The sequence below is a fragment of the Lepidochelys kempii genome, chromosome 3 (genome assembly GCF_965140265.1).
Source record: "Lepidochelys kempii isolate rLepKem1 chromosome 3, rLepKem1.hap2, whole genome shotgun sequence".
In the NCBI taxonomy this organism is placed as follows: domain Eukaryota; kingdom Metazoa; phylum Chordata; order Testudines; family Cheloniidae; genus Lepidochelys; species Lepidochelys kempii.
The window spans coordinates 172914051-172931276 of record NC_133258.1 but is presented as its reverse complement, the minus strand read 5'-3'; the positions used below and the strand labels follow the sequence as shown (position 1 = coordinate 172931276).

Genomic DNA, 17226 nt, shown 5'->3' with positions numbered 1-17226 from the left:
GGGAGTGAGGAGCATTGGAGGAAATCTCCAAACTCCTTCTGGGTAATAGTAATGTAGCTTGTATTGACCCTTACGTCTAATTATTAGTCAACAAATATATGCAGCCATATGCTCAGTATTACATCATAAGCAACTGAAGAGCAAGTGAGGGCTGTGGACTCAAACTCACAATTTATACTGGCTACTGACCATCTTCAAAAAGGTCAGTAGCAAACAGTTCATGGAGTACATTTTGAAAGGACATTTTTGCAGTCCAAAAATTTAGACCAGTTCTAATCACTAAAGCACCATAAGAATTTACAAGGCCATGCTGTCCTTTACAATAAGTCTCATTTATACCACTCTGGCAATGTAAAGGAGCCTTAAAATTTTATACCTGTGTTATCCTCCTGGGGGAATTCACTAAGCCGGCAGACTGCTATATTCTCCTCTGCCTGGGGAAACAGAGCCTGCCTCACACCTATCTCTTCAGAAATACCCCAAAGCCCTGCCCCTCCATGCTGAGCATGCTGCAATAGCCAGCGAGAGGGACAGAGTCTCTCTCTCTCTCTCTCACATACATGGATACCCATTCCCCTCCTTTCCCCAGGCGGTGATTTACATCTCTACCAGCTGCTCTGGGTGCCCAAACCGACCAGTCTGCACTGCCAGGGAGTGGGCACATGACTGCTCTTGTGGCTTCCCTTTGCTTCCCCATCAGAAGTCATTTTTCTGCAGGTGAGTGAAGAAATCTGCGGGGACCATGAATTCGGCACACACGCAGTGATGCAGAATTCCCACAGGAGTAATGGGTTTTATCCTCTGCTGACTAAAATGTTCAAATCTGTGCAGTTTTCAAATTGACGAGTTAATGCCTGAACATGGCTGTCAATAAATACTTTGATTTTTGCAACATTTATAAGCCTGTGTCTGTCAGCCAAATGTACTAATTGCTTTCTTCCTGACTGCAGAAGCAATGTATTCTGCTTTATAGTAGGTCAGACTTGTGCCGAGTCTTGGTTTTTCCCTTATTTAAAAAGTGGACCATCAGGCTATATTTTGAGCAAGGATAGTTCAGTAATAAATTATATTCTTTATTTTATGGCAGGTCTGAGTTCTAAATTTGACAGTTCGTCATAGGCAAAACTCTACTGCAGATGTGTCAAATTGAATCTTCCTTGATGATGCTATAGAAAAGCTTTGAAGTGCTAGCTGCTGTTTAAAGGCAAGGATCCTTGATAGGATTGTTTGCAAAGGCAGTGTATAAACCAGAGGTCCCCAAACTTTGGGGTGCACCCCCGTTTGGGGGGCATGGGCCAGCTGCTATGGGGGGGAGGAGGAAGGGAGCGCCACCCAGCTCTGCTCTACTTCCAGCCCCACCACCAGCCATTTCCCTGACTCCCGGTCCCATGCCTGGCCCCAGCTGCGCTTGCCTTGTCCCTGTCCACATTCCCTCCCCCCCCCTCCCCCCGGCTCCTAACCCCAACTTCAGGGAGAGGGGGTGTGACCATGAAAAGTTTGGGGACCACTCATATAAACTGTAGATATGAAATGAGGATACAAAATATTTGCAGCCATGGATGAGCTGTCTGGCATAGGAGTTAATGTAGCATAGGCACAGCTGTGTCACTAAAAGGTGGGTAGTGTGGACAAAGCCTTACTTGTGCATCTCCCATTAATGGTAATGGAAGTTGCAAGCATAAATCCTTGTGCATTAGGATGATAGTATACTCGTATGCTGCTGCTTACTTGTGAAGAGTATGGTCACTCATTATATCAACCTTGACTTGAAGTAGTGTGTCAAACTTTCAGGTAGCATTCTGAGCTTCTACTGCATACCATTTTCCTTGGTTGTTTGTGCCCTTTTGTTCAGGTAGATATGAAAAGAGCTCAGGGTGAGAATAAAAATGTAATGGCTTATAATTGTTGTCCGGCAATTAGGTCACTGATAAATAAGTTGCCTGGGCAGAAAACTCTGCTTCTAGGATGATTAATCATTTTAATGGTTGAGATAACAACAACAACAAGCAGCTTTATTATACTGTTGTTCCTCTTGTCTAACTCTGAAAATATTTTGCAATCTTATTTCTCCCAAACTTGACTGACTTTAGTTTTAAATCAGTGAAATCTGTATATGGTCACAAATGGATAAGACCTTTTCTCCTTTTAGCTCAAAAGAATTGATTTGAGATATTTTTGACTGTATGCAAATGTCATTACTAAGATGGTGTGAATTGATATAGCACTAGTTGCTTTGTGGCCACATCAGCTATATAAAACTGTGCAGTCTGGTGGTAGGAGGACAATTTTAAGCTCCCAAACGTTGCTGAATTTAAAAAAAAATTTTTCTGTGTGGATTTGAAAGTAAACGCTTTCTTGACTGTCTTTCCTCCCCCCTGCCTCCACTCCAATTTATGGTGTTAAACCATCCTGCCTGTGAAAAAATCTGCTGGTGGGTGCTCAAGAGGGGTTCCTCAAAGAGATTCCTCGCACTGTCTGTTTTGTTGGGTGGAATTTTCCTGGAAAATGACACATGGCTTGTCCACAAACCTGGTGGAACTGCACTGTCCCCTGCTCCTCAAATGTTGTTTACAGTCAAGCTGGCCTTCCAAAGTCTCTTTCAGGTTGCCACAAAGACCCCTTTGTGGAGGGGTACATCAGAAAAGATATTGCACCTCTGTCTGTGTTGCCTCTTTCACCTAAAGTTCCTGGGGCGCCTGGCCTGCCCAGTTATCACTCTGGACCCAAGAGTGCTTTTTGCAGAGTTTAGAGGGAGGGGCCAGAGTTGTAGATGCCACTGAGCCCCTCTTCTCTCAGTATGCAGAGTCTGTTTTTTCCTCTGTGCAGGGGATCTAGAGGAGACAGATTTGGGCCAATCTGTGTAGCTGAAAGAATGACTTTAGCACACACTTCAGAAAACATATGCACACAATGAGGACCTGCCCAGTTACAGTTCAGTGCATACTTTTGTCTGTATATTGACTGTTGACCACATCAGTATAATTAGGGCCCTACCAAATTCATAGTCCATTTTGGTCAACTTCATGGTCATAGGAGTTTAAAAATAGTAAACTTCATGATTTCAGCTATTTAAATCTGAAATTTCATGGTGTTGTAATTGTAGGGGTCCTGATCCAAAAAGGAGTTTGTGTGTGTGTGGTGGTGGTGGGGGTCGCAAGATTATTTTGGGCGGGGGGGCGGTACTGCTACCCTTACTCCTGTGTTTCTGCTGACAGCAGTGCTGCCTCCAGAGCTGGGCAGCTGGAGAGTGGCTGCTGGCTGGGAGCCCAGCTCTGAAGGCAGAGCCGCCACCAGCAGCACAGAAATAGGGTGGCAATACCATGCCATCCTTTACTTCTGCACTGCGGCTAGTGGGAGTGCTGCCTTCAGAGCTGGGTGCCCAGCCAACAGCCGCCGCTCTCCGGCCACCCAGTTCTGAAGGCAGCACAGAAGTAAAGGTGGCAATACCGTGAGTCCCCTAAAATAATCATGCGACCGCCCTGCAACTCCCTTTTGGGTCAGGACCCCCAATTTGAGGAACGCTGGTCTCCCCCGTGACATCTGTGCAGTATAGGGTAAAGGACATAAAAGACCAGATTTTTCAGTCCGAGACATGTTTTTCATGGCTGTGAAATTGGTAGGGCCCTAACTATAATTTAGGGCTTATCTACACTTGAAAGTTAGTGTGGATTAAGGTAGGGTGTGAATTTAAAACGCAATAGCTGTTCCTGATTAACACTGTGTGGACCATTCTGATTCCAGAACAAGAATTTCTAACAGTTAAGAAATTTTATGAAGAATTTTTTATAATTGTCGTATTTCCCTAGACCTTAGTGCTGTGGAAATAAATTTTAAAAAAATCTTTTATGGTTGCTACAATGTAAGTTTTTTTTATATCCATTTATCTGTGATGTAATAGTGTAATTTTATAAGATGAAAAGGTATTTTCTAGGTTTACGGATCTTTACATTGTTCAGCTCTCTCTGTTAGTACTTTAAATTGGTTATAAAAGTTATTGTTGCTTGCTGCCTCATTTATTGTTCTTCAGAAGAGATGTCTACAACTATTCATGGGGAAATCTTATTCCTTGCTTCAGAACTTTGTTTGTTTTACAAAAATACCATTTTGAACCATTTTTAGGCAAAGCTATAATCAGTTTAGCTGGACGTCCCAAATAAGCAAACATTTGACCATATGAGAAATATACACAGTTTTATGCATTTCTTAGTTGACTTCCCACCCCCCAAACCTCTTGAAATGATACAGTGTGTAGTCTGAATTGCCTACACTGGTTTAAACCAGCATTGCATGTCGTCTGTAAAAGGTTTTGGCTTTTTTTTCCCTTTGGTGTGGGGGGGTGGGGGATGTTGGTAAAGGGGAATTAACATTTTGTGGAAGGAGGTTTTTAAGTGTTTGCTCATTAACTGACATAAATGGCTTTTGTTTTTGTTTAGCACACAACTGATCTACCATGCAAGGCTCTTTGCAATTGCACCTCATCAGAAGGGGAAAGTTCAAGAAGAACCTGTTTCAGGTATTCAGAATAAGCAAGCACAACATTTTGACTGGGCCTTAAATAAACTGGATAGCTCTGTCAGAAGAACTGGCCGCATTACTAGAACTCTTCTACAAAGAATCTTCCATGACATGTGCAGAACAGGTAAACCTGCTTTTCATTCATTGTATGATAAGTTGACATTTCATTTTAAAGATTTTGTCAAAACAAAAGAACATAAACGAAACTGATTTGTTGGGTTTTTTTTTTGTTTTTTAGGAGTTACTAAACTTACCTCACACCTCGGCTCAAATTCTTACAGGCAATTGTGGAAGTTTAGCTGTATTAACTTGTATGTAAGAGACCAGTGACCATGATAAAGCAACAAACCTTCATTCTTCCGCTTTTGTGGTAGAGGGGGGTTGCAGAAAAATCTGGTGCAAGTTCAGGCAGATATTCAGTGTGCTTTTATTATCTCCGAATGAGTTGCCTGTACTATTTTACGTACATAAGAGCAACAAGCTATCTTTCCCTTTGCTGTACATCATTGTTCACTGTGTCATATCTAAGCTTGGTTATAAAACTGGAACAGGGATTGTGTCTTTTTTCTCCGTACAGCACATATAAAAATTATGGCTATAAGGAATGACACTGTATCTTTAAGATGCTGGTTATTGCTGAAGGTGAACTACAAAGGGAAAAAACCTGAGATTATCCCAGATTCCCTTGTAACTAGATTATTTATGCAGTGAATGCTCCAAACAAGTTAAGTTTCAAAAGTTTTCTTCACCCTTCTTTCCCAAAAGTGGGTTTATGTTATTTTAAAGTTAAACTGATTTCACTGTTGAATTGCTCCCACAGGAATGTTTTGAGGACATCGAGTACACATAGTTTTGCAGATAACTGTTAACGTACCTAGGGGCTCGGTTCTTTTCCTTCTCTCATTAATACTTTCTAGCTATCTTTTTAGAACATTTATTTTTATTTTTATTTTTTTTTAAGCTTTAATTTTGTCTTTTCTCTGGGTGTCCCCTCTCTCCTTGAAAACTCATGTTATTGCAGTAATTAAGTGGCTGAGGCCAGTTTAGGAATCATCCATTTCAGTTCTGTCAAGAACTCAGATACTATCATGGTTTTCTATAAGATCCAGTCCTACTCTCAACCGAAGCGAATGCAGAATCCTTCTTGACTTTTCTTGAACAGGATCCAGCCTATTATTCATTCAAGGTTAGGGTCAGAGGCAGCCTTATCAAAAAAGATCTTTCCCACTAGAAGAGTACTGTTTTTCAGTCAAGGGTTTTAAGTCCTCGGTCTCAAGCACAAGTTATTCCTTTTTGATCTTTAATTAGTTATAGTAAAGAGCAGATTAATTACAGATACAATCTGAGGGTTTTAGTTTGGCTGTGTAAATAAGTTCCCCATTGCTAATATCTTTAAACTTGTATTATTCGTCCTGCAACATCAAAGATACTCCTTCTTTGATAGAAGGAATAGCTTTAAAGTTGGCATGAAGTAGCTGCAGCCACTCATTTACACTTGAATTGCACTGATGCAGTTTGCCCCAGCTTTTGTAAAAGAGTAGACTCTGATTTGAAACTGGTCAAGGTTTGCACCAGTGCAGGACAACTCCATCTGTGGGTTGCATTGGAGCTTTATCTTTCTTCTCCTGTGTTTGATTTATGCCTGCCTTCTCTTTCTTTGTCATCTTGTCTTCTCTTTCCAGTTCACATTTCTGCCTTTATTGATATTGGATTTTCATTCTCATTTTCCTTTTTTCTCATCACCTCTTTGCCGTTCTCCCTTTCCACCTGTCTTGATTCTCTGTCCTCCCTTCCTACCTGTGAATAGCTTGCCTGCATTAGTGATCCTTTCCCATAAACATTGTTTGCAGTCATTAGTGATGTAGCATCTTGTATACATGGTGTCATAAATATAAAGGGAAGGGTAAACACCTTTAAATCCCTCCTGGCCAGAGGAAAAACCCTTTCACCTGTAAAGGGTTAAGAAGCTAGGATAACCTCGCTGGCACCTCACCAAAATGACCAATGAGGAGACAAGATACTTTCAAAGCTGGAGGTGTGGGGGGGGTTGGAGAAACAAAGGTTCTCTCTGTCTGTGTGATGCTTTGGCCGGGAACAGAAAAGAAATGGAGTCTGAGAACTTAGTAAGTAATCTAGCTAGATATGCGTTAGATTCTGTTTTGTTTAAATGGCTGATAAAATAAGTTGTGCAGAATGGAATGTATATTCCTGTTTTTGTGTCATTTTGTAACTTAAGGTTTTGCCTAGAGGGATTTTCTCTGTTTTGAATCTGATTACCCTGTAAAGTATTTACCATCCTGATTTTACAGAGGTGATTCTTTTACTTTTTTTCTTCAACTAAAATTTTTCTTTTAAGAACCTGATTGCTTTTTCATTGTTCTTAAGATCCAAGGGTTTGGGTTTGGGTCTTTGTTCACCTGTGCAAATTGGTGAGGATTTTTATCAAGCCTTCCCCAGCAAAGGGGGTGTAGGATTTGGGGGGAAAGACATTTCCAAGAGGGCTCTTTCCCTGTTATATATCAGTTAGACGCTTGGTGGTAGCAGCACTAAAGTCCAAGGACAAAAGGTAAAATAGTTTGTACCTTGGGGAAGTTTTAGCCTAAGCTGGTTAAAAAAAAAAAAAAAGCTTAGGGGTTTTCATGCAGGTCCCCACGTCTGTACCCTAGAGTTCATGCAGGTCCCCACATCTGTACCCTTGACACATGGACACTTAAAAAAAAAATTTTTTTTTCAAGGTGTTGGTTTAGACTCCATCCATCTAAAAGGGATTTCTTCTTATGCTGCAAGGGATTAATTGTTTTACCTTGTAGTTATTTTATTCTATTTTATACTTCCTTTTTTACAATTTCTGTACATAATTTATGGTGACTAATTTACGTTATAAAGCATTAATGGCATTTTTGTGGGTTGCATGACTAGCTCAAGAATTTGGTTATTCTTCACAATGTTGAGTAGAGAGAGGCCAGCTTCTGTTTGACAGTATTTAACAAAACCATAATATAACCCATGTACACCAAAAACCCCAGCCCATCACGAACAGCAATTATTGTCTCTCCTATATTTTATTTTCTGTATCTGATGTGCTAATGCAGCACTTACTTTCTGTCACAGGAGTAGTCCATCTGATGTAATGAGGCCTCCCTATTAAGGTGGTACACTAGGAAAGGGGTACAGGTACATGCTGCTTCAAAGTAGGTAGACTTTTCAAAGAGACTTGAAGATTTCTTATAAAACTAGAGTTTGCAGTTTGCTTGCTTGTACAGTGCACTCAGGACTTTACCCCTTCCCTCTCTTAATCCCTCTCTTGCAGGGGTCCTGCTACAACCTTCCCCACTGGTCCACCTGCGGGAGGCCTGAGAAAGCCAGACCGGCTGTGGTTATTTTTCTCGGGTACCCCTGGGGCTGAGTATTAGAGTTGGAGGAACTCTAGAGGTAGACCTTGTCACAGGCTTCTTTCCCAAACTGTAGACCAATGTACAGAGTAATCACCATATTCATATTTAGATGATACTTGAGTAACCTTGTTAACAAGGTAATAACTCTGTCTTGGGACAAATGGATGCTGAGGGTGAAAAACCAAGCGTTAATTATCTCAGGATGTATTGGTTGTTCAAGTTAGTATAACGTTAGCTCATTCTGAAGTATCTTGGTGGTAATCTCCAACCATGTCTCAAAAATATTTGTCCAAAAGTTTTTTCTCCATCAGCAGCATAAAATGAGAAGATGAAGTGGTAATGTTTGTCGATTTATGGATGGAAGAATTCAGGGCAGTAGCCAGTCTGAGTTTGGGGACTTGTATACCTTACATTACTGAAACTACCAGATGGTTGACTTAGCAACTGTACAGCATCCTTGATCCTGGTGGAAATCATTATTTTTCAGTGTAATTATGAAATACTGTCACCTAATTTTCCCTAGATGTCTTGTTTACCAAAAAACAAAATTGTGAAAAAAGTTTCATGTGTGTATTTCAAAAGGACACTGTCAAGATTTTTAGGTTCTAGATTTCATTTACTGTAGCTTTATCAAGTTTTAGTTGTACATATATTTGACTTAAATTTAACATTTTCCCTCTAAATCTTCACTTTTCAATTAATAGTAGCAGAATTTAGTGTGGTATGAGTCAATCAGACATACGCTTAGGGAATAAGAATCCATATTTCTCAGCATCTTCACTTTGTACAACCGTAAGCTTCAGTCAGCTTGCTTTATGAACAAAAATTGGAGATTAAGTCGTTTAAACAATAACATAGCAACAAAATAACAACCTGAGTAAATGGAAAGGCAAACTCAAAAAGATTATAGATTCCCCCCTCCCCCCCAAGTGAATTTAATGCTGATTCAAGGCACTAGATGATACTGCTAAAAATGAAATTCTCTCTGTGAAGAAAATGCCTAAATTAGAGGCAACTGCATTGTGAGGTTCTCCATGCTGCTTTGTCTATAAGCCTCAACCCTGACTTGGAATGATAACTTTTAGAAGTTGGCAAATAATTGTCTTCATTCTCATTCAGTTGTTGACCTCTTTTATGAGAATGGAAACATGAGTGCTAGCTGGAGTGGTGGACGTTCCATGGCATGGATACTTGTTCACTAGGAAAAGTAGTGAAACCAACACGTTTTGCAATAGCCACTATACAGGAAAGATTTATATTTTAAGATTTTGGGGCATTATTAGAATATTGGCCAATGTTTTCAAAAGTGGTTACACTTATTTAGGAGTCTAAATATGGATTTAGAAGCCTAACTTTAAGCATCTGAGTTTGAAAATGATGGTTATTGTGTTTAAAAATTACTATGTATTTAAAATCTAAAACCATTTTTTGTATTGTCCTTTTTATATTAATAGATCAAGGGGCAATGGAACAATGGAATGTACTCATTCTTCTGTTATCATTTTTTTTCCCAGAGACTCCTGCATATTCTTTTCACTCATGGTGTACCAGTTCCTTTTGTATATTTTTTGCAATGAACATTTTTGTTTCACTTGTATTTGGTCTTTAAGTACAGCGTTGTTTTATTGCAGGGTATCCAAGTAGTAACCAGGCCTTGCTTCTGTTGCGAAGTTGTGGTTCCTTGTTGCCTGAGGTCCCATTATGTGAAAGAACAGAACTAGCCCATATGATATGGGGCAAGTTGCAAGACTTGGGTATGTCTTTTCATATGTTTGACTACAATAAGGCATGTACATATTATAACAGTATATTCCACTTGCTTTCTTGGAAACAAAAAGTAGAATGCATTTTAGTAATGTTAAATGCTGAATTTTTATGTTTTACTGCAGGAATTTTTCTTTAAACATTGGCAAATATAACCTTATATTTACCACCCAGGTTTTTTGAGGCTAGAAACCTGTTTGTCATTCTGAGAGTTATACTGACATCTAGGGGTACTAACAGTAAACCTGAGGGGTTTTTTCCCCCATTGCTTATATCAGGTAGTTGCTTTTGTTTGTTGTTGTGACAGATTCTAGTTCTTTAGTATTGTAAACACTGAATCTTGTATTGCTAAATAATTAGTTATTTATTAATTGCCTCAACAGCTGGCAGTCCAGTGTTCTAGTGTTAAAAGCTAGATATAGCCAAATAGCTATTTCAGAAGAGACCATATCTGATAACCATTAGAATGACAATTTATGATCCATTAATGTCCATCTTCAGAAACAAATGCATGATAATGTGTTCTTAAAAGTTGAGATTGGGTAAGGGTTGAAGGAAGCCACATTATTTTTCAGAATTTAGCAATTCATGTGTAGAATGCAAAATAACACACAGGATAGCATTGATGTTTCTGTACTCTGCATATTTAACATTTTAATTATAAATAAATGCACACTTTATAGAGTTACTCTGTTAAACAGTTGCGACATACACCATAGAGATGGATAAAATTAATTGATTTGTTTGTACCATAGTTTCTTTTGCATAATAAAGTTGATCTATCAAGAAATCCAAGTAATTTTCATATGACACTTAAAGATTTTTAACTTGTTGAACTTGAAGCAAGCTGCTTTATTTCAGTAACTTTGTAACATCTTGTTTAGGTGCTGTGTATGATGCAAGTCATTATAATGCTTTGCTTAAAGTCTACCTTCAAAATGAACATAAATTCTCTCCAACTGAATTCTTGTCCAAAATGGAGCAAGCTAATGTGCAGCCCAATCGAGTAGGTACTACTTGATGGCATCCTTTCTTCTTCTAATGCCACTATTGAATAAATCCAGACTCTTAATTTTTTATTTTTTTTCACAGGTTACATACCAAAGATTGATTGCTGCATATTGCAATGAGGGTGATATCGAAGGTGCTAGGTATTACTTTGCACTTAAATTTTTTTGCTGCAAATTATTTAAATACATATGCTTCTCATCCCTCCTCCCCTCATTAATATAAAACCTACTTCAAGTTCATTAAACTTTGGAGCAAAGAGGAGTCAAGTAGGTGATGGCCCAGTTTAGTGTGTTTGTTCAAATGTGTTGCCTTCTCACTGGTGTAGAAGTGGTAGATTGTCTTGTCAGTTCCATGGTCATTGACAAAGAACATAAAATTATGAAGGAAGAGGTTTTACCATGCAGGAAAAGTGCTCAGCCACTGGGGAAGGGGCAAATATGTTTTTTCTCCCCCTGTATGGTGCTTGTTGTTAGCCGATCCATCTAATGTGAGTTGTTCTTTTTAATTCCAGAAAGAATTGCCTTTGGTAGGTTGTGACAATGTGATTGCTGGGCACAAGAGGAATATACATGTATGGGAGTGGGAGGAAACTGATAAAACTTGTAACTGATGTTAAACAGAATTATGTTTATATTTTAAATGACTAAGATGCAACATTGGAGACAAGGTGGGGGAGGTAATGTCTTTTATTGGACTAACTTCTGTTGTTAAGAGACAAAACATCCAAGCTGTACAAAGTTCTTTCACCAACAGAAGTTTGTCTGATGAAAGGTATTACCTCACCCACCTTGTCCCTTTAATACTCTGGGACCCACAGGGGTACAAAAACACTGCAAACAACATAACATTTCAGGAGTAACAGAATTGTTTAAATTATTAACATTGTGTGCCACATCCCAAAATCTGATCACTCAAACGTATCTTTCTGTGTTCTGCCTGATGATCTAGTGCAGCACAACAGTACTTCACCAGTTTCTATACAAGGAAAACACAACTGTAATTATTATTTTGTATCTTGCAGTAAGATTCTTGGATTTATGAAGATGAAAGAACTTCCAATCACTGAGGCAGTATTCAGTAGCCTTGTGACAGGCCATGCAAGAGCTGGGTAACAATATACCAATGTTGTTTGTTTGTTTTTAAATCTTCCTCTGCTTACTCTGTACATTGATAATTAGCTGATTCAACTGCATAAATCACATCCATGTACTACAAAATGGTTGGCAACTACAATAATTGTGAATTACTGCATATAAAGACTCTATTTATTCTGAAAATAGAAATATATTCTGGTATTATCGGACACTGGGAGTGATAAAAGGAAGCCCATTTACCACTACGTCCAGTAAGCTTAATTTTAAGACAGATATTGTATTTCAGTTATTGGAATGAGAAGTAGTTGGCTGAACTTCAAAAATTTCTCTTCCGTTGAAGTAAAATGAACTGTCCTAAATTAAGTGAATAATGTCAATGCATTAGTCAATATGTTTTCTCTTTAACTGTATTTGTATTTATGTCTTAGACATTTACAGCTGTTATTAACTTAATACCGAGAAGTAAAACGTTAGTTTTCAGTCTAGATTTTGCCATGTGCTTTATCTAAAATATTGAAAAAAAACCAAAATTATGGTTAATGTTATATTGGATGATTGTAATTAAATCCATTGATTTTTTTTTTTTTAAACATCTGCAGAGATATGGAGAATGCAGAAAATATCCTTTCAGTGATGAGGGATGCAGGAATTGAACCTGGTCCAGACACCTACTTAGCATTACTGAATGCATATGCCGAGAAGGGTGACGTTAACAACATTAAACAGGTATTAATATTTCATGCATAGGTAAAGCTTTTCCTAAAACTGTTTGTTTAAAAGGGATTGCATGATCTGTTTAATATTTACTGATTTATTTGATACTGAAATTCCCTTTTTTTCCTCACACACAAAAATATACCAGTTGGTCTCTCTCAAATAATTCCCTAGTGGTCAGCAGTAATTAAGGAGAATTTTTTTTTCAACTAAATAATTGTGTATTTCATTAATTGAAACCTGTCTTGCTAGTATTATAAATTTTATAAAACTCTATTTTATCTTTTGATAGGTGCCTTTCATTTTATATGTAGAAATGGTGAATAATGCTTGCTGATTCATTCAGTCTCATCATAAATGTAACTTTTTGAAAGTCAGATGAAAAGAGTATTGCACAGTATTTTATTTTCATCAATGGAAAGAGAACTTTTTTAGGGCCTGATCTTGCTCCCAGTGAAGTCAGTGAGTTTTTGCCATAAGATCCTAATTTTTGTAAGAGCTCCTTGGATTTAAACTTACGTGCCCAGAAAGAGCCCCAATCGTTTCAGTAGAGGTTACATCCTGGTGCAGGGGTCCACTGACATGGAGCTCCTTTGCAAAATTGGAGGCTTCACTATCTGCTTATGTCATAAGGTCAATAAATAAATAAATACTCCCTTGTGTAGGAGAAGGGGAGTAAGGATACTTACTGTAAGGCTAGGGATTTGCTGTCAGGGAAAATGGAGGGGACTCAAGTTGGGGTGGGGACTGTAGGGAGGAGAGTTTAATTTGTTTAACTTAAACCACAGAAACAAAACTCATCTCACTCCCACCCCCCAAACAATCAAACAAATGTAACTAATAAGATACATCTTATCACTTTGGGCCAGATTTTGCAGTCCATTTTCCTGTAGTATTTTATGTCGCAAGTTTGAAATTAATGGCAATACTCACAGCATAAGAGATTACTGAGCAGGAAGAAAGGGTGTCAGAATCTGATCATTGTATATTGTATCACTCTCTCTTTCCCCCCTTTCCCTCATATGTCTCTTTAGAATTTAAGCTCTATGGACCAGAAACGGCATCTGTGCTTGTTTTGGGGAAATATGTAGCAAATTTGAGTGCTACTTCAGTGTAAATACTTTTTGGGTTTTTTAATGTACTGTGTTTGAGTCAGAGTGTAGACTTTTCATTAACATTACACTTATTCTCTGGTTTGTGGCTTTTACTTACAGATCCTGGAAAAGGTTGAGAAGATGGAAGGCTATTTTATGGACAGGGATTTGATGCAGGTTATTTTTAGCCTTGCTAAGGCTGGATATCCTCAGTATGTCCAAGACATTTTGTCACACATGAGATATGAAAGGGGATATATTCCAGGTAGTGCTTTTAGTCATGTGTCCAAAATCAGGTTACTGTAGCTGTACTTTTGAAATAGTACTGTTACTCAAAGTTAAGAAGGAATGCATTTTCAGTTGGTTGCAATGAAGGAAAAAGATTTGTCACTTAGTGTGATATTGTGTATAAGGCTTTGTGAAATCCTACTGGGGCAAAATAATGCTTTATATTAATTTTGTTTTCTAAAGATAGCAGATGTGGATTAGTCTGGGTCACATTTTAAACCTAAGGGTTTTCAGAATTTAAAAACAGATGTAAGCATTTTTGATAATTTTTTTTTGTATTTGCATCACCACAAACTTCTAAAGTTTATTATTTTGCCCTTCAATCCATGATAAGCTCGCATTTTTCTTAAAGAAAAATTTTTTTTGTGTCATTTCGGTTGTGACAGGTATGCATGAATACAGTGAAGAGAGGTTACAAACACTGAATATAACTTTCTGTAACAATGGTTAGAGGCAATTTTGAATCCTGATATGTTACACCTACTTGACAGTACTTCTACATATACTTCAGTAGCCTTTCTCAAAGATTTGTCTTTCAGTTGTAGTATTTGGGATGTTTCTGGACCACTATGAAGATGATACTTCTAAAATATTTGGCATGGGTCTTTCAGTAGTAAAGGAGATGCTTGTAGCACTGCATAACCTATTCAAATAAAAAGTTTCAAATCTGAGTTCTGTAGCAGTTAGTCCCACAAACAAATTATGTTATAAGATACTTGTAAAACAATTTCTGCTTTCTTTCCATAAATACAAAGTCAGGGACCATGCTAATTTAATTTGTAATTATTATTAAAATGTTTGGTGATTATTTCATTGGTAGTCTAATGTCAAAATAGTTTGTTCCAAACTCTTAATAAATATTGTCTTTGGTGTTTTAAATCTCTAGATGCAATGAACTTGTCTCTGAATTTGATAACTCAAGGTTTGGAAGATACAGCTTTCCAAGTTTTCAAATCATTTCCTACCTTACCATCTGAAAATCACAGTGAAAGCAGTATGGACTATGGTAGCTTCTTCTTACGACACTGTGTAACTACAGATAAGGTATGCAAGATGTTATCTTCTTACCAGACCTATAACTGTATGGTCGGTGAGATTAAGGGAGTTATGAAAATGTGGAAATCGTAGTTTTGTTCATGCACTTATAGTTAAAGAGTAAAGATGGAATGCATTAAGATAATCACTTTAATATTTCACCTACCAATTTACACAGTAAGTGGAATGTTTATGAGCAAAAATGCTTGTTGGTGTCTGTAATAACTACTTTATGGGTATAAGAAGGATCTTTTCTTTAATTGCTAGAAAGGAGTTCAGAAATTTAGAAGCTTTATGTGTTCATTACAATTTATTATTATAGAAATTAATTCTTAAATTTCTTTCCAGCCCTTGAGCAAGCTGAAACAGTTCTGTGATGAGTTAAAAGAAGCCAATATGCACTCAAGTCCCCTCCAGTTTACTTTGTATTGTGCGTTGGAGTCTAAAAAAGCAGGTACTTATTTATTTGCTTATTTTAAACATCAGTTTATTTATACTATTCTGTTATTGTCTTATTAATAGTCAATTGCCTTGTGGGTGTTTTCAGCTTTGGCAATTAACCTGATGAAGACAATGAAAGAGGATGGTTTGCCTCTCAGACCTCACTATTCCTGGCCACTGCTTGTTGGGTATCAGAAGGAGAAGAATGTTCAAGGTTAGCTTTCTGATGCATATTGCTGTTGACTTATTCATAACTGAATGTACAGATTGACATTTAAACCCTATTTAGAAATGTGCTTGAAGGTGAGTGGAGGCCTGGAGGTGTGAAGTTCTTGCTATCACAAACATATTTTTACAATTTTTTCAGAAGTGCTTTTCACTCATTTCCCATTTAATTGTAACACAGTCTTGTTAGTTTAAATAAAGAATTCAGTTTTTAATAGAAAGCAGAGTGAAAAACACTATTTGAATGGGATTTTTAACTCTTTGGATTCCTGGCTTCACAAAGGTTCTCTGCTGCTTTGTATCCCAAACAGTAGTTCTCTGATCTTTTACTCTTGGAGAGCCTTATTGAGACCTATGGAAGTAGGAAGCCTTTAAAAGTAAGGTTGTATGGTAATGACTCACTATAACTACTGAAAAGCTGAATCTTTCTTTTTGACCATTTTTTAAAATTTCTGTTCACTGATAAGTTAAATGTGAGCTAACTTACCATAATAAGAGAGGCAAGAAAACTTCCATTGCTGAATGAGTGATCATGACCTGACAGCATACTGATTGAAGGACAGAAATGTTCAATCTTTTGGATTCTTAAGTAGGCTTAAGCATTTAGCCCACTTTCCCCTGTTACACATGGGGATGTCTATAGGATATGAATAAGAATTGAACAAATATTACATTTTAGAGTACAGTATCTAATTCTTTGGTTTGCGTCATTGGTAATTCAGAAAGAGTGGTCTCATAAAAAGATGCTTTTAACAGAAGTACTTCCCCCTTGGGAAACAAAAAACTGTCTTTTTCATCTTATCTCACAGTATAATGTGCTTTAGAATGAGATGCAGAGTTGTTAGTGTGACATTGGGTGACAAACAAAATGCACAAACAAAAAAAAAGTGCTTTTAGCAGACTGTTCATATTGCAATTTTATTTTAAATATACAGTCACATTCCAGTTTGGAAGAAATGTTGAAACAAGTATTCCCTAATTGTTTCTGGCTATAAAAGTGTCTCAATCCTTTTTAGAAAAGCCTTTATGAAAACAATATTCAGTTTTTATTAACTCTTTAGCTCCGTGCTGATGCTAGAACACATGGCAGGTTGCACTCCGACACACTCTTTCTGAATACTGGAAAGTTTTCACGATCACATATGAACTCTTGAAACTTACTAAACAGGGCAGGGCTACGATATGATTCTAGTTACTCCTGCTCTGAACTGTCATCCATACTTGTGTACATGCATATTTTGATCAGTTAATACTGCTGTGTTGCTTTATCAAAACTTGGCTCTACCTACACAATAGCAAAATATGCTCTAAGTGTGCTATATTGCAAAGGCTCCTGCATATTTCTAGAGCTGAAAAAGGTTGTTGTACCTAATTGTTGTGAGAAGAGTAACTTTTGTGATCTGAGCTGTCTTGACTTAATTTGAAATTGTAGCGTCTTCAAAAACGTGCAATACTTTTACTTGGCTGTCAGTAAGAACTGATAGTAAGCATCAGAATGAGGTCATGTCTTTTCTGCCCACAAAGACATCAGAGGGTAACTTCTTGTTGGTCCTGTGGTAATACTGTGCATTCACAAAGTTATTTTGTGAACCCAGATTAGCATCTGGTCCTTCACAGTTATGAGTTGTTAAGTTTAGTGTGAAGATTCCT

General features: G+C 37.6%; 1 protein-coding gene across 4 annotated transcripts in view; it reads left to right on the top strand.

The window, feature by feature from the left end:
- Window positions 1-17226, top strand: part of LRPPRC (leucine rich pentatricopeptide repeat containing) — a 168695-nt gene that overhangs the window by 16505 nt on the left and 134964 nt on the right. For 2 of the 4 annotated variants that reach the window (XR_012158261.1, XM_073339083.1), the window contains exons 2-11: window positions 4434-4639; window positions 9542-9664; window positions 10559-10680; window positions 10767-10825; window positions 11707-11793; window positions 12379-12505; window positions 13708-13852; window positions 14762-14919; window positions 15259-15364; window positions 15458-15565. Coding sequence is in view for 3 of the 4 variants with exons in the window: in XM_073339083.1 (XP_073195184.1) it covers window positions 4434-4639; window positions 9542-9664; window positions 10559-10680; window positions 10767-10825; window positions 11707-11793; window positions 12379-12505; window positions 13708-13852; window positions 14762-14919; window positions 15259-15364; window positions 15458-15565 (1241 nt within the window). In the remaining variant the exon portion in view is untranslated. Of the gene's footprint in view, window positions 1-4433; window positions 4640-6367; window positions 6639-9541; window positions 9665-10558; window positions 10681-10766; window positions 10826-11706; window positions 11794-12378; window positions 12506-13707; window positions 13853-14761; window positions 14920-15258; window positions 15365-15457; window positions 15566-17226 lie in introns of those variants that run through there. The other 2 variants (XM_073339085.1, XM_073339084.1) reach the window with 2 other exon arrangements.